The sequence below is a fragment of the Chrysochloris asiatica genome, unplaced genomic scaffold (assembly GCF_000296735.1).
Source record: "Chrysochloris asiatica unplaced genomic scaffold, ChrAsi1.0 scaffold00446, whole genome shotgun sequence".
NCBI classification, from domain to species: Eukaryota; Metazoa; Chordata; class Mammalia; order Afrosoricida; family Chrysochloridae; genus Chrysochloris; species Chrysochloris asiatica.
Window position 1 is genome coordinate 585,926 of NW_006408964.1, and position 17,981 is coordinate 603,906.

Genomic DNA, 17,981 nt, shown 5'->3' on the forward strand with positions numbered 1-17,981 from the left:
GAGCAAATCAGATGGCAGGACGCGAGAGCAAATCAGATGGCAGGACGAGAGAGCAAATCAAATGAAAGGACGCTTGGAACACAGTTAACACGAGTGAGCATCACGTGAATACAAAAGTTCATGTAATGTGTATACAGAACATATGTAACATATGTAAAAGGCGCTGCTGGTGTGCACTGGAGCATCATCGTACTGCTCACCGCAAGGTTGGCGGTTCAAAACCACCAGCCGCTCCTTGGAAACTCTATGCAGCAGGGATGGGGAGAGTCCAGCCCGCGGGCTATAGAAGTCCCGAAAAATCATTTGGTCTCGTCCTGCCAAACCAAACGCAATTCCAGCCATCGCATTGTTCTCATTCTTGTGAAGTGCCATTGAGTCATTTCCGACTCACAGCGACCCTGTACAGGGTTTCCAAGGAGCAGCTGGTGGGTTTGAACTGCCGATCTTGTTTGTAATTTGCACCCCAGTGTTGAGCCTACAGAGCCACACCAGAAGTTAATTAAATGTTTGGACAAGTATGTTGTTGTTGTTAAGTGCCATCGAGTCGGTTCCAACCCATAGCGACCCTGTACAGGGTTTCCGAGAGTGTAAATCTTTACGGGAGTAGAAAGCCTCATCTTTCTCCTGCGGAGCGGCTGGTAGTTTCAAACCGCTGACCTTAAGGTTCGCAGCCCGATTCGTAGCCACTACGCTACCAGAGCTCCTAATTTTTAAGTTAATAATTGTGCATGGCCCGAGAATGTAATTGCAAATTTTGGCAGAATAAAGGTTGGTAGTGTAGTGGTTACAAGTGGCGTTGTTAATCTCAAGGTCAGCAGTTTGAATCTATCAGTGGTTCCGTGGGAGAAAGATGAAGCTTTCTGTTCCCATATAGATTTGCAGCCTCGAAAACCCTATGCAGGGTCTCCATGAGTCGGAACAGACTCAGGTTGCTTAACAATAACAACAACACATATATAAAATAAGTTAATGTGACATAAATGAAATAAAATAACCAATGGCAAATAAAATTAGCTAGCTGACATAGCAGGAATAAAAGTAATTAATGTGGTACAAATAAAATTAAAGAATTAGCATCCAAAATGAAATAAAACAAGTAGCATAGCAAAATGAAAAACCATGACATAAATAAAATAAGGTAAACTAACACAGCATAAATACAATTGAGTAGATGAAAATAACAAATACAAAAAAAAGTAACATGGCGTTGTGGTTAGAATAGGGCTGCGAACCGCAAGGTCAGCAGTTCGAAACTACCAGCTGTCCCGCAGGTTAAAGATGAGACTCCCGTAAAGATTTACAGCCTCAGAAACCCTGTACAGGGTCGCTGTGAGTCGGAACCGACTCCACAGCACATAACAACAACAACACCAAATAAAATTAAGTAATCAACATAACAAAATACAGCAAATTAACGTTGCATAAATGAAATAACACTACATAAATAAAATAAAATAACATAATATGAAAATAAAATAATTGTTGTGAAAAGACCCCAAGTCAGTTCCAACTCCTAGCGACCTTATACAGCAGGGGTGGAGAATGTCCGGCCCTATAAGCACGCTAAATATTGTGGTCTGGCCCTGCCAAGGCAATTGCAGACGGGACTCCAAATTCGACACACCTACCAGCTTTTTTGATAAATTTATAGTAAGTGATATTATAAATCTCCAAATGGCCCTTCGAAGAAAATAGGTTCCCCATCCCTACTGTATAGAGTTTCCAAGCAGCACCTGGTGGATTTGAACTGCCAACCTTGTGGTTAGGAGTCCAGTGCTGCTCCTACACCACCACACCAGGACTCCATAACATAACCTAAATGGCATAAATAAAATAACATGACAAATAGAATCTATTCGCATAACACGCATTAGATGAAAGTGTGGCATAAATGAATGAACACAACTTGAATAAAATGATTGCCATAACAGGAATAAAATAATATGACATAAATAGAATAATGTGGCATAAAAAATCTCAGGAACACATTTCACTAATGAAGACTTTACTTTGTAGCATTAAATGTCATGTTCATTCACCCCATCTCCCACCCCATCCTGGAAACGTCCTTTTTCTTGTTATTACAGTACTTAGGGAAAACCAACCCCAACCCCAATGTTGCGGTGACCAAAGTGCTTGGGTGCTAACCAGAGGGTCAGCGTTCAGAACCCAAACAGCGCCTTCCAGAGACAAAGGTGGGGCAGACTGTTCCCATCAAGAATTCCTGCCTTAGCACCTCTATGGCGCAGGTCTTCTCTGTCCTGTGGAGTTTCTGTGAGTTTGGAGTAGACTGGACAGTGCGGGAAGCGATTCCACTTTCGCCGCTTGACACAGTCCCGGAGAAAGGAGAAACATCATGCTAAGCAAATGATTCTCTGGAAAGGCATCCTCTATCTCCCCTTTAGGATAACTCTGAATTCACTTGTAAAAATATATGATATGGCCATATTCACTGCTTTTATGGATTTTCCCTTGAATTATTACACAGTTTTAATCATAACATTCCTTCACCCTGTGATTATACAACCTTAACAAAAGGATTTCTATGATGTCCAACCTGACCTGTCCAATATCCTGTTCATTTTCTAACCATTAAGCATTTTTCTTTTGACATCATCTCCTCTCCTACGTAAGTGATTAATTGTTTCTTCTTATTCCCACTAAAAGATCAAGTTAAACCTTACACAAATCATTTCCACTTATCAGACCCCTGATTATATCCTCTTAGTAATATGTTTCTATTAATCATCAATGCCTACACTACTTTATTGTTTCTACTAATTATCAATCTTCTATATTACATAATGTACTAAAATTTTTTATAGTAAAAACATTACTAACATCTACTTAATTATTTTGTTTTTCTAAAGTATTCATTAAATTGCTTAACCACAGCGTTCCTATGTTTCTTTCTTTTGAGGCTGTGAGGCATATAAGGCCCAACCTGGCTAATTGCTGCAGGTAATGTAGATTATTAAGTTTTGACCACCTTTTACTTATGTTCGCTATTCTCTGCCTATTTACGTAGGTGCCTGTATGTAATCATGGGGGTTTGTGAATTCTGACTGGTAATTGATTGAGGTGAGGTCTATAGGGGTCGGTCAGCTTTATTTTAGTTTGTTATCTGCTTTTGTGATCTCATAAATGCAGTTGCTGTGTTCTTACGTTTTCTGTGAGAGGGAGTAGCTCATACAATTCCCTTTGAATTCAACCCAATGAAGCTGAAACAATTGTTGCCAGACCGGTTTCTTCCTAAGCTCTGCAGAGCTCATGGTAAAAGCCATGAATATGGCCATATCATATATTTTTACAAGTGAATTCAGAGTTATCCTAAAGGGGAGATAGAGGATGCCTTTCCAGAGAATCATTTGCTTTTTGTGATGTTTCTCCTTTCACCGGGACTGTGTCAAGCGGTAAAAGTGGAATCGATTCCCGCAGGACAGTAATGGGTATTCTGATTAATTATGCATAACACAAATTTTGCCCTTTTAATCATTTTCCTACCAAATAGGCAGTTTCTCTCTATTTGTCCTACCGAGAGCTCTCTTGTTTGCTGTGTCCTGGGATGTATTTTCCAGGCTGTGAGCTTCTCAGAAAGAGTGCCATAGGTGGGTTCAAACCACTGACCTTCCAATTGGACCCTCAGGGCTCCTTTAGCAAGCTCTGTTTGTGCTTGTAAAGTGTGGTTGAGTCAGCTTCAACTCATAGCAACCACTTGTACAATGAAACCCAGCCGAGTCCTGGGCCATCCTCACTATCATTGTTCGGTTTGAGTTCATTGTTGCTCCCACGGAGTCAGTGCAAACTCTGGGCAAGCCCAAGTCCACTTTCCCTCTCTCTGCATTTGCTCCGTGTGCGTCTTTCATACTTAATATGACTGTATGGTATTAATCTCAAAGATAAGTCAACGGCCTGTATTCAGCCAGCTTCCCTGGAAATGCTGAGTCCCCAGGGGAAACACGTGGAATTATCACCACGTTCCCAGGTGCCCCGAGTCCCACGTACTGTACCTATCAATCCGGTGCGGTAGCCCCGAAGTTGTAGCAATTTGGCAAATGTAGTCTCATTGGTTGGGAGACCTCCCGAGCCACCGAGCCAAGTGATAACCCGGTTCAGGTTATAGGGCGAAGCCATTCCTAAATTTGCAAGAAGACAAGAAGTTAATACCATAGTATATTTTTAATGGTATCCTGGTGTGGTGCTGTGGGTTAATGCACCAGACTGCTAAGCTGTTTGAACTGCAAGGTCAACAGTTCAAGCTCACCAGCTGCTCCTTGGAAACCCTATACAGCGTCGCTATGGATCGGAACCAACTCAATGGCACTTCACAACAACAACAACAACATACTTTTGATAGTAAGTTAAAACAAAACAAAAAAGTCACTACAAGTGAATCCATTTCCAACCAGATAGGTTCTCTATGTGTACATTTTTGTTATTTTACTCTTTTCAAAAGAATCTTTGTTTCACTGTTTTTAAAAAAAATTTTTTTTAACTGTTTATAAAGATATTTTTAGTGAATGGAATGCTTAGCGCTGTTGAGTCACTTCTGATTCACAGTGATCCAGTATAGGATTTCTGCAGCTGCAAAGGTCTTTAAGCTAAAGGAGCTCCTTCATTGTTGTTAGGTGTCATCGAGTTGGTTCTGACTCATATATAGAGACTTCCTGGAAGTTCTAGGGTGGCTCTGTGGCTTAATGCACTGGACTGAAAATTCAGTTTGAACCTCGAGGTCGGCAGTTCAAGCTCACCAGCCGCTCTTTGGAAACCCTATACAGGGTCGATATGAGTCAGAACTGACTCGATAACACTTAACAACAACAACGATAGGGTTTCGGAGGAGCAGCTGGTGGGTTTGAACCTCTGACCTTGTGGTTCAAAGCGAACTTAAGGCCCAATGCTTTATCCCACAGTGCCACACCAGAACTCCAGGCAGGAAGAGTTAAATAAACCCATTTGTGCCAAATAACACAATCTGTCATGAATACGCAAACATATGCCAATAACACATGTTGTTGTTGTTGTGAAGTGCCATCAAGTTGGTTCCGACCCTTAGCGACCCTGTATGGGTTTCCGAGGAGCACCTGGTGAGCTTGAACCACCAACCTTGTAGTTCAAATGGCTTTGCAGTCTGGTACATTAACCCACAGCACCACATCAGAACTGCGGATAGCACATATATATGTTGTTAATATGTAAGCATGTGGCAGGTAACACATGTGTTGTTAATGTGTGCTCATATGCTAAATCTCATGTATACATGGTTAGCATATGTGTTTACTAAACATTATGGCAGGTCACTCTCATATGTTAATAATATGTAACTATGTGACAAATAATGCATATCTAATATATTTACCGTACAATATATGCTATTAATACGTGACAAGGGAAGAAAATGAGGTTTTCTGCCCCTGCAAAAATTCATACAATATTTGGAATTTACTCATCTGTCAAATAAATTATAAGGGGCTTCCAAAAGTTCATAAGAAAATTCCATTATGTATTGATCCCAATTTTCCAACCTTTTTGAAGTTCTGGTGTGGCACTGTGGGTTAATGCGTCAGACTGCAAAGCCGTTTGAACTGCAAGGTTGATGGTTCAAGCTCACCAGCTGCTCCTTGGAAACCCTATACAGGGTTGCGATGGGTTGGAACTGACTTGATGGCACTTAACAACAACCACAACATGGTTTGAATGCAATTGTTGTTGTTGTTAGGCGTCATCGAGTCAGTACTGACTCATAGCGACCCTAGGCACAACAGAATGAGTTAACACAATTAAGATCTATTAATTGGGTTGGAACCAGCTCTATAGCCCTCGACAAACAACAACAATACAGGTCATCGGAGGAGCGGCTGGTGGGTTTTGAACTTTGTGTGTGACACTCCAGTGCTTATCCTACAGCACCACAGCAGAATTGCATACTCAACAAGGAAAACGTAAATTTTGATATTGTATGTGTGTGTGTGTGTGTGTGTGTGTGTGTGTAACAGAATCTGTGTTGTTGTCCATTGCCACCGAGTTACTTCTGACTCACAGTGCCGCCCTGCATTACAGGGTATAGTGTGGGGGTTTCTTAGCTATCGTCTTTACAGAAGCTGACAGGCAGGCCTTTCTTTCATGGTTCTTCCGGATGTATTTGAACCATCGACCTTTAGGTTAGCAGTTGAGTCTAAGTCGCTTGTGCCTCCGAGGCACCTGAAGGAAATAAGTGCCAACTCTCGTTTTCTTGCTATTTTCTTAGCCACCCTTGCTTCTGGGCCGCAACTTCTGGTTTTCCAAGCAAATCCCAAAATGCTATGGTGTCTACTGGGGGGACATCAGTTCCCAGACCTGAACCTCATCTCTCTATGCCCACAGGTGAGTGACTACCACACCTGGATAGAGACACACCTGTTTAAGCAATCCAGGTGTCGCGATACCCCCTTTGGGATTGGGATTTGCGGTGTAGTAAAGACCTGCAAAAGACAGAGCCTATGGAAGGCGGAAGCTGTCAGAGCAGGAAAACGCAAGTGTTTCCTGCTCAAACATTCGGGAGAAAAGCTCTAATTCTGCACCAACTCAAAAGACCTGCTACACAATGCATTCCCATGCGGTTCCAGCTCGATCGGGTGTCGCTGTACTTTGAACAACCTTTTAAGAGTTCTTGAGAATTGCAAAGAGCAATCCCAGGAAAGTCCTTTCGTTGGTGGGCTGTTGCTGTTTGGTCCCTTCCGCACACCTGATCGGATGGGGTAGCGGCCGGTCAGGAAGGCGGCCCTACTGGGGCTGCAGACAGATGCGGCGGCCAGGTGCTGAGTTAGCCTCACTCCTTCGCTCGCTAGGCGGTCGATATTAGGCGTGCTGCGGAGAGAAGGGACAATGAATGGGGCCGATTCCCATTCCCAGCAAGGCCAACTAGATTCAAAGCCCTTCTGTCTTGGGATGAGGTGACTCTGGGCCCCCTAAATCTAAAATACACCCTTTCCAAACGTCAATCTTTCTACTTCCCTACATTCAGATAGAAAACAGAGTGGAACTCAATACGTGAATAAAAATTATTAGGTCCCAAAGGCTAGGTTGTTAGTATGTTGTCTTGTAGAATCAAGGGTGGTGACGTTTTATCACAGAATCGAGGGTGGTGACATTTTATCACAGAATCAAGGATGGTTACGTTGTATCACAGAATCGAGGGTGAGTACCTTATGTCACAGAATTGAGGGTGGCTACGTTGTATCACAGAATCGAGGATGGTTAAGTTGTATTGCAGAATGGAAGGTAGTTACATTGTATCACAAAATGGAGGGTGATTACATCATTAAATAATCGTCAAGTGACAGCAAGATCACCAAGCAGCCAAGGGAACAAAAGCTAAAAGAGGCAGGGACCTTCCCTCAGAGCTGACAGAAAAAGAGATCCTCCCCCTAGATCTGATGCCCTGATTCCAGATTTCTAGCCTCCTAAACTGTTAAAACACAAATTTCTGTTTGTTACAGTACCTCCCTTTTGGTGTTTTTAGCAGCACTAGAGCGCCAAGACACTATTTTAATAAAATATCCAGAACTAACAAATCCACAGAAAGACAGAAAGCAATTTAGTGGTTGCCTAGTGCTTTAGGAAATTGGGAAGGAGCTGTGTGTGTCTGCTAAGGGCTCTGAGGTCTCCTTTTGGGGTGACAACATTCTGTAACTAGGGGGAGGTTCTGCTTTCACAAGTAAATGTAGTGACTGCCACTGAATTGTACACTTGAAAATGGTGAGTTTTACTTGAATAAGTGACTCTGGGCTCAGCAACCCTGGATGATGCTAAGTGACCTTCTGATATTTTTCTGTTTTCCCAGGCTGGCCGCACAGCTTATGTGGATACCTAATGGTGGTGACTGAATTAATGCTTCGTGGCACCTGAGCTAGGCCGCGGTTCTCGGTGCTCTGGCCATTGCTGGGTTCAGTGCTCTTCTGTGATATAATGTTACTGCTGCTGTTTGGTGCCGACTCACAGTAACCCGACGCACAACAGAACGAAACACTGTCGGATCCTGCAACCAACCTCACAATTGTTGCTCCATTTGAGCCATTTGCTGTTGTTACTGCGCCAGTCCATCCATTGGGGGTCTTCCTCTTTTTCTCTGACCCTCCACTTGACCAAACATGACATCCTTCTCCAGCGACTGGTCCTTCCTGACAATAGGTCCAAAGGATGAGAGAAGGAATCTGGCCATCTTGGACTCCAAGGAGCACTCTGGCTGCACTTCTTCCAACACAGATCTGTTTGTTCTTTTGGCAGACCATGGTACTTTCAATATTCTCCTCCAACACTGTAACTCAAAGGCATCAATTCTTCTATGGTCTTCCTTATTCACTGTCCAGTTTGCATATGCGTATGTGGTTATTGAAAATACCAGGGCTTGGGGCAAGTGCACCTTAGTATTGTACTATAATACTATACTATTACAGTGTAATCCCCTTACTTGATGTAACACAATGTAGGCAGATTCCACAATGGAATGGAATGTAACATGATCACTCTCCAGGATCCAACGAGACCCCTTCCATAACATCGTATAATGTAAGACAATCACGTTCAGTCATGGAATGCAATCACCTTTCTGGATACGAGGCGAGTAGAACACCGGCAGAAAGTGGAATTTCTTTGGGTCTGGGGTCTTCCTTCAGTATACATACACTGATTTTACTTGCATTTTCTCTCAATTTCTCCTTTTTTTTACTACTTCCTGAACTCTTCTTCATCCCTGACCCCTAGTTCTTGGGACTTAAGATGGTATGAATCTCTGGCCTGCATATTTTGCATTTACCAGCTTCCAAAATCCAGTAAACCAGCAGAGGTCTCCAGCTTGCCACGTGACCTCCAGAACCGAGATTGGGGGGTGGACTACATGTTCCTGAAAAGGATTTCCTTGACTAACTCTCTGTATACTTCATCAATCCTGTCCCTCTGGAGAACCCAGACTACAACCCTAATTGATTTCACAATGGTCAGAGGTGGGGACGTTGTGACAAGACACCCTATGATATGCAGACAGGGCCCATGTTTACCTCACTGAGTTATTACCATAGCAGCATAAATCTCCCACCCCGAGGTCATCTGCCATCAACAGGACAATATTGGGTCTAGAACCCCTGGTAACAACTGCACCGAGCACACTTCCCAACAAACACCACAGCCAGATTGCCAGCCAGCAGTTCCTGGAAAGTATTTGGGGGGAGAGAGACAAACAAAAACAGAAGTTTTCCATTACTGTTTGCATTCTAGACAGCTTGAAGCATGAGGAAACCTGAGTGCCATCAAGAAGGAAGAGCATGAGACGAGTGAAGGATCCTAATCAGAAAAGGGGCGTTAACAGAGATGGTTGTGGGGCAAAGGCATGGAGAGACTGAGCAGCAGAGGATTATAGGACCATGGACTGAGGAAGGACAGGAGACCGGCTTGCAAAATGTGCCCTTTGAACATTTAAATGAACATATATTTCCAATGTGTATGTATCCCAAAAAAAAAGGTAATAGTGGTCAATACTGTTGACTAAGGGTGTATGGGGAGTCCTGGTGTGGCGCTGTGGGCTAATGTGTCAGACTGCAAAGTCATCTAAACTGCAAGGTGAGTGGTTCAAGCTCACCAGCTGCTCCTTGGAAACCCTGTACAGGGTCGCTAAGGGTCAGAATTGACTCGACGGCACTGAACAACAAGAAGGGTGCATGGAGGGATTGTAATCATCACAATGATAAGTTGAATGTAAAACCGATGATCTGCCCTATAAAGTTTCACTCGATTCACAATAAAAGCTTTTAAAAAAAAAAATCTATAGAAGAATCCTTATCAAAAGAGGGGAAATGCAGAACAGAATATCAGTTTCTCACAGACTGTAGACTTTCTGGATGAATGCCGAAAACTATGCCCTGAGATAATCTTTAAACCTTCAGCCTAAAATATCCACTGACATTCTCTTTAAACGGAGCAGCAGTTTAACTTAACTTGCCAAAAACTCTGCCCTGAGAATCATCCTCTTTTTAAAAGCTATGTAAATGAGATCAAACTGACAACAGGCATTCAAAAATTCATATAGGTAACTTGAGGGGATGACACGCTTATTGAAAATGCAGGAGGATCAACTTGGAAAATGAGGGTTACAAAATTTGCACAATTCAAAGAATGTAATCAATGGAATTGAATTTTACTCATAGAAATTGTTGAATGTATGCGTGTCGTGCTGTTTATACTCATAACAACAGCAAAATAAACACAATTGGAAGAAGGAGAAGCCTAAACACCACGAAACCCAAGGACAAGAAGCTAACAATGTTGCTGTTCACTTAATTCTGACTCAGGACAAACCCTTCAGTAGAACTGATCCAATAGGGTTTCAAGGCTGTGAATTGTCAGAGGCGGATCTCCCGTTCTTACTCTGAACCACCTCGGAGGTGGTTTGAAGCGCCAACTTTTCAGCTAACAGTTGAGCACTTCCCCTGGGAGACTCCATTGTTGTTATGTGCCGTGGAGTCGGAACCGACTCATAGCGACCCTGTACAGGGTTTCCGAGGGTGTAAATCTTTACGGGAGTAGAAAGCCTCATCTTTCTCCCGCGGAGCAGCTGGTAGTTTCGAACTGCTGACCTTGCGGTTCACAGCCCGAGTCGTAACCACTACGCTACCAGAGCTCCTTAAGGTCATGATATTCCTCATCACTGATCATGATTAGTCCCATGATGTGCAATCAGGTTCCTTTTGGAGCGAGAAAGTTCTGGAAGTAGATGAGAGCTCTGGTTTTAGACTATGTCACTCTCCAGAGATTTAAGGGTGGGTGTATTAGGTGCAGAGCCATGGTGTGGTCCAGTACGATCAGTGCTGGAGTGCTGGTGGGGGTTAGGTGCCGTGGAGTAGGTTCCGACCCATAGCGACCCTGTACAGGGTTTCTAAGGCTGTAAATCTTTACGGGAGCAGAAAGCCTCATCTTTCTCCTGCGGAACAGCTGGTAGTTTTGAACTGCTGACTTTGCAGTTCGCAGCCCGATTCGGAACCACTATGCTACCAGAGTATTAACCACAAAGTCAGAGTCCAGATGCGGTGCTGTGGGTTAATGTGTTGGACTGCAAAGTTGAACCACAAGGTCGGTGGTTCAAGCTCACCAGAAACCCTATACAGCATCTGTGTGAGTTAAAACCAACTCGATGGCACATAACAACAACAACAATCACAAAATCGGAGATTCAAACCCACCAGCCGCTCCTAGGAAACCCTATACAGGGTCACTACGAGTCGGAACAAACTGCACAGCACTTAACATCAACAACAATGATAATATTAGGGTCACCAAGCATGAGAAAAGAACGCACCACCCCCCCCAGCAAGATGAAATTGTGAATACTCACAGTACACAAGACCTGTCAGCATTTCATTGTGTTGTGCACGGGGTCGCTATGAGTCAGAACCAACTCAACGGCACCAAACAACAAAATATTACCAAAGAGTTCTAGTGAACCCATAGGCTAAGTGATGGCCTGCTAACTGCAAGGTCAGTGGTTCTAACCCACCCGCTGCCCCACTGGAGAAAGATGAGGCAGTCTGCTCCCGTAAAGATTTACAGCCTCAGAAACCCTATGGGGGCAGCTACGGTCTTTGCTATAAAGTTCCTATAAGTCAGAATCAACATGCCAGCAAAGAGTTACTGGTTTATATTAGCATGGGTGAGGAGAGGATATAGTCACCTTTTTCCTGGCTGGGAATTTTCCAGAATTGAAGACAGACATACGTGTTTGGTTTTCTATTCTAGTTCTTGAAAACACAACACAACAAAGATAGAGGTGGTTGTCTAAATGCAACCGCAGGTTTGCCTTAAATCGGAAACCAGCTGAAAGCCAGAGAGGGCTCTTTTCAGAATTTGTTGTTGTTGTTGTTGTTGTTGTTGTTGCTAAGTGCCATCTCATTGATTTGTTGCCAACTCCTAGTGACCCTGCATATGGCTTCCGAGGAGAGGCTGGTGAGTTTGAACTGCTGACCACATGGTTAGCACTTCAGGCTTACCCTAAAGTGCCACACCAGGAGTCCATAGACATATATGTATGTTATGGTTGGGCTTGAGTACTGTCAAGCCAGCCTAGACTCATAGCAACCCTGTACAGGGTTTCCCAGGAGCGGCTAGTGGATTTGAACTGCCGACCTTGCAGTTAACAGTCCAGCGATTTTCTCCTCAGTTTTTTTCTGCTTATGGAGTCCTAGTGTGGCACTGTGGGTTAATGCGCCAGACTGCAAAGTCGTTTGAACTGCAAGTTCGGCGCTTCAAGCTCACCAGCTGCTCCTCGGAAACTCAGTATAGAATCACTATGGGTCAGAACCAGTTTGACGGTACTTAACTACAGCATTCTTCTGGTGTAATGCTGTAGGATCAGCACTGGACTGAAAACTACAAGCTCGGCAGTTTAAACCTACCATATGCTCCCCTGGAGAAAGATGAGGCAGTGTGCTTCCTTAAAGCTCTCCCTATATGTGTTGGAAACCCTAAGGAACAGGTCTGTTCCTGTCGTGTAGGTTGTTGTGAGTAGGCAGACTCTACAACCATGACTTAGGGCAAAGGATCATCATCTAAGAATGAGAAGAGATGGTATATGAGTTCTTGAATGGAAACCCAATTTGCTCTGTTAACTTTCAGCTAAATCACAATAAAAAGTTTAAAAACAAAACGATGAGAAGAAATTACAAGCATTTTGGAATATGCATAAGCCAAAGAAAGCATTTGGTGAAACAACTATTAAGTAATTTCTTTTTTCAGCAAAATGTAAACTTATCCCACAAGGCAAGTGGGCCTAAAAGAGAAAAAGCATGTCGATACAGCAAAATATGTTTTGACAGAAAAATGTTGAAAATGCAGTAACAATTTGAAGAGAGGATGCAAATTCAATTCTCCGGGTAATATTGCAGGGAGGATGTGAAAGAGAAGTCTGGAGTTAAAATATGTTATTTTCTTTGGTTTGTTCTAGAGAGTAAAGATATTGACAAAGCCTCGTCTTTTGATAAACTAAAATCATGTTTTAAATAATTAAGGTCAAACACACAATTAAAAACAGAAATATGGCTTCCAAATCATTTGGAGAAAGGGGGAAGAAAATTCTTTGAAACTTCAATATAGCCCATAAAAGACTGAAAGAGTAAAAAAAAAAAAGTTAGATAGGTAGAAATAAATTTGGCACTATGGGTTAATGCACTGGACCACAACGTCCGTTTGAACCACAAACCACAATGTCAAGCTCACCAGCCGCTCCTCGGAAACTCTATGGGTCAGAACCAACTCCACAGCACTCAACAATGCAACAATATTGGATAGAACCCACGGTAATGCAATGCTTAAGTACTTATGTGCTAACCAAACAGTTGGCAGTACAAACACACCGAGCTCTCAGTGGGCAGAAGGCTGGGTCATTTGTTTCCATAAAGATTTGGTCTTTGAAGCCCAATGGGACAGTTCTGCTGTGTCCTATAGGGTCGCAGTGAGTCCGAATTGACTCATAACTTCAGTATGTCTATATTTGCAATAAATGTGGGTGGACTTGTTTCATTATAAAAAGGAAGAAAGTCTCAGATTGAAATTTTCAAACCCACCACCTGCTTTTTTGGCAAAGAGGACACCTAAAATCTAATGCCAGAGGAAGCCTGACAACAAAAAAGATGTAGAATGCTACTGTGCACAAATTATAATCCAAAGAAAGTTGTTGTATCCATAGTAAGCACAACCCATGTTGTTATTAAGTGCCGTCGAGTCGGTTCCGACCCATAGCGACCCTGTACAGGGTTTCCGAGGCTGTAAATCTTTACAGGAGTAGAAAGCCTCATCTTTCTCCCTCGGAGCAGCTGATAGTTTCCAACTGCTGACCTTAAGGTTCGCAGCCCGATTCGTAACCACTACGCTACCAGAGCTCCTCCATAGGACAGCAAAAACGAAAGTCATTCTCCAGATAGGTAAAGTTAGTTTAATGATCAAAATCCTGATTCAGAGAGAGGACATGAAAATTGTGGGGTTAATGAAATTTCCAAAGCAGATGAAACACAAGTTATAAGGAAAGATTGATAATCTGGTCACGTGGAAGTTGTGTGTTTGCTTACTTTTTACATTTAATTAGCAGAGATGGAGAAAACAGGTAAGAACCCTTCTCTGAACCTACAGGTAATTATGAAAGTTCATGAGTTTGTCTGCTTACCATTCATGGCATGGATGCTTCATGGCTTCTTGTGATTTTACCTGAGGATGAGAAGGAAAACTAAATTCAGGTACAAAGCAAATGTTTTCCTCAGTGCAGGACAGTTGCTGGCTCGAGATGTTCACATTGTCAGGAATCGGCCATGATTAGAAAATGAGTCACGTTTGGCAGAAAGCAGGTGAAAAGGAGGAAAGATGGAATGGTGAGATTGGGGCAGGATAGGGCAACATTTCTCTCTGTTTTGCAAAAAGTTGCCACAAATTGGAGCCCACTCGAGGGCAACATGTACCTAGCCAAGAGAGGTCTCATGATAGACTTCCAACAAAAAGTCTCAGGCTAATTGTTCTAGCAACATAAACCCTGTATTCCAGAGCTGCTGAAATAAATAATAAGCCCACAGAAAAGCATCAGACCTATGTTATATTTGATATCCTACAGCAAAACGTGTGTTGTTGTTTTCTGTGTGTTTGTGTGTTTGATCATGATTATTTCTAATGGTAAATCAATAGCACCTTCAATACCTAATGCGGTTGTTACATGAAGTTGAGTTCGTTCTGACTCACAGATGACCCTATGCCCAACACAACAAAACACAACCCGGTCGTGCGACAACCTCACAATCATTGCTACACTTGAACCCACTGCCGCTGCCCCTGTGCCAATCCATCTCATTGGGGGCCTTCCTCTTTTTCTCTGACCCTCCACATAACCGAGCATGACATCCTTCTCCAGGGACTGGTACCTCCTAATATAGAATACAGAAAAAAGTCCAGATGAGGAAGGGAAGTATATTTGTTCAGTTTGGGATATACAGTGGGGCTTCAAAAAGATCTTGAGAAAAGTCTACTATGATCATTTAATTACACTTGTCCGTGTACTTTTTGAAGCCACCTCAGATGGTGGTTGATGTGACTTTGAGACACACCGTGGTATGGGGAGACTTGCTTACACAGATGCAAACCGAAACCACTCTGGATGTCTATTTTCTACTCAAGCTCCGCCAGGTTTTATGAGGAAGGCTCATGGATAAACATTAATTACGCGTTTCTTGAGGTCACCTCCAACTAGGTGGCCCTACGCTGTAACTCTCGTGAAGTTGTTCTGGATCCTTCCTTCACCAAGACTGGCCCGGCTCTGCTTTCCTATATAAGGCAGCTTTAAAAAGTTTGTACGAAAATGGAATTAAAAGATCATGGAATTATCCCCACAAACATTTTGAAACCCCCTCAGCTGTCAGCAATATAGTTCTTCAGCATCCACACCACGGTTCCCTGTGTGACGTTCCCACGCCGGTGAAATCGACCCTGACTCCTGGTCCCTATGTGCACACGCACCACTGGGCTTTCAGTCACTCTTTTCTTAGAAGTGCATCGCCAGGCCTTTCTTCCTAGGTACCTCTGGTTGGATTCAAATCGTCAACTTGTAAATTTCCTGCTGAGTATGCCAGCCATTTCTACCACTAAGGACCCCTATTTAGAAGGACACTGGGAAGGCACTATAAAGTATTAAGACAATTGTTGGTGGTGTTAAGTGCTGTCAAGTCGGTACTGACCCATAGCGACCCTGTATAGGGTTTCCGAGGAGCAGTTGGTGAGCTTGAACTGTTGACCTTGTGGTTCAAATAGAGTTTGCAGTCGAGCACATTGACCCGCCTGGCTACACCAGTATTACGTGCTGTTTGAGTCCGTTTTGATTCATAACAATGTTGTATGAAGCATGCCTGCTACAGGGACGTCCTCACAATCCTTGTTAACCTTCAGCCCATTATCAAAGCTGCTTTCTGTGCCAATCCACCTCGTTGGGGGTCTTCCTCTTTTTCTCCAACCCTGCACTTAACCAAACACAATGTCCTTCTCCAGGGACTGGTCCCTCCTGATAACACATCCAAAGTATGAGAGACAGAGTCTGGCCTTCTTGAGTTCCAAGGACCATTCTGACTGTACTTCATCCAACACACACTGGTGTGTTCTTCTGGAATAATTTTCTTTGCCAACACCCAAATGCAAATACATCAATTCTACTTCAGTCTTCCTCATTCATGGTCCAGTTTTCACATGCTTAAGAAGCATTAGATCTGCGGACGCCGTAATGAGCACTTCCACCTGTCCATAGGCTTGCTAAGAGTAGAAATTAACTCCATGGCATGAGGTATGTGGTGGCAGCCATCGACTCATAGCGTCACTGTCTAGGGTTTCTGACACTGTAAATCATTACAGGGACAGGAAGCTGCTGGTAAACTTGAACTACTAACCTTTCGGTTAGCAGGCTACTAGTAATCACTACCATACCAGGGTTCAAAAGGAATTCTGGTGGCACAGCGGTTAAGTGTTCGGTTCCTAACCAAAAGGTCATTGGTTCAACCCACAGAGGAGAGACGTGACCGCCCATGTCCATAAAGATGCCAGCATTGGAAACCCTATGCAGTGGTGCTATCCTGTCCTTCATAGTAGCTGTCAGCTGGAACAGACAAAAGTGAGTTCAAGATCTCAAAATGCTTAAAGTCACTGAGCGGTTACAGAGACTGAGAACCCACCCACCAAGACAGCTGCCTTATAATAAAAATTAATAACACTGTTGTAAAATTTATAGGGCTTTATAATGACCAAGTCATTTCTACACACATTTTTGCATTGGACCTCAAAATATCTACGCCTGCTTTCCTCAGAGGGCTAAATAGGGTTCTTTTGTTTTATGGGAGAAGAGATTGGGAGTCAGGGATTTGAAAAGACTTTCACAGGATGGTAAATTGAAGGGTGGGGGTTCCAAATGACGTTTCCAACTCAGACCTGTGCGTGTGTGTGAGAAAGAGGAAGGAAGAGATGTGTGTGTATACAAAAGACGAGTAAGTCATGAAGTGAACTGGCAAGAGTTTACCTAAGAACAGAAACCAGTAAGGGAGACATACCACAGACAGCACTATCTCCCAGCTCATAGGTTTTGGGGGGTTTTACAGAGCTAAGGGCAATGATGGTGTCCTGGTGTGGCACTGTGGGTTCAAACGCTGCAATGAAAAGTCGGTTTGAACTACAAGTTCGGTGATTCAAGCTCACCAGCCGCTCCTCGGAAACCCTATGCAGGGTTGCTGTGGGTCAGAACTGACTCAACAACAACATAGACAAGGAGACACACAGGGGTGGTCTCAGCAGATTCCTGGAACGCAGTTTCAGATGGTACTTCCTGGGTCCTCATTCCTCTGGTTGAATGTTCATTTCTCACCGAAGTGCACCATGTCCAAGACCCTGCTTCAAGCCCCACGTCTGGCACTGAAGCTCCAAATTGAGGTGAACAGTTTGACCGAATAAATAGTTTCTATTTCTGTCCCATGTGCTAGGAGTCAGGCTACTGGTTTGTGGGGTTTTGCACGTTCCACATCTGTCTGGCTTTACAAACTCCCAGGGGCACATAGGGCTGTTCACTGAAAAGTCCGCTTTTGTTAAGTTTCATTCATTTCCTGCTACACCTGTGTCTTTGCAAGACCTGTACTTTGGTAAGAGAATTGTCTTTATGTAGTCTTTATCCTTGTTCCCTCCTGGTTGTGCCTTTGTCAGACACGAGTTTCCGTTCCATTCAGTCTGTGACCTTTGTAAACTCCTTAACCGTCCTTCCAGGCTGCTGGCCGTTTCCTTTGGATTCAAAGGTGCTGCTGCAACAACAAGCAGGAGATATAGGTCTAGAGTGATAAACCCACAGAGAGCCGTGGTCCGCGAAGAAAGATCCAAAGACCAGCTTTACTGACAGACAAAAGTCAGAAGGTGGGGCTGAAAGGGGCAATGAAAACAAGAATAAAAACCCTGTGCCC

The 17,981-nt window shown here is 43.4% G+C and overlaps 1 protein-coding gene across 1 annotated transcript in view; it reads right to left on the minus strand.

The window, feature by feature from the left end:
- ARSH (arylsulfatase family, member H) overlaps window positions 1-10,686 on the minus strand; it is a 33,350-nt gene extending 22,664 nt beyond the window's left edge. The window contains exons 1-4 of the mRNA XM_006877240.1: window positions 10,646-10,686; window positions 9,036-9,185; window positions 6,725-6,846; window positions 4,011-4,136 (exon numbers count right to left, since the gene is read on the minus strand). Of these exons, the coding sequence (XP_006877302.1) occupies window positions 4,011-4,136; window positions 6,725-6,846; window positions 9,036-9,185; window positions 10,646-10,686 (439 nt within the window). The remainder of the gene's footprint in view (window positions 1-4,010; window positions 4,137-6,724; window positions 6,847-9,035; window positions 9,186-10,645) is intronic.
- Between the last annotated feature and the right edge of the window lie 7,295 nt (window positions 10,687-17,981).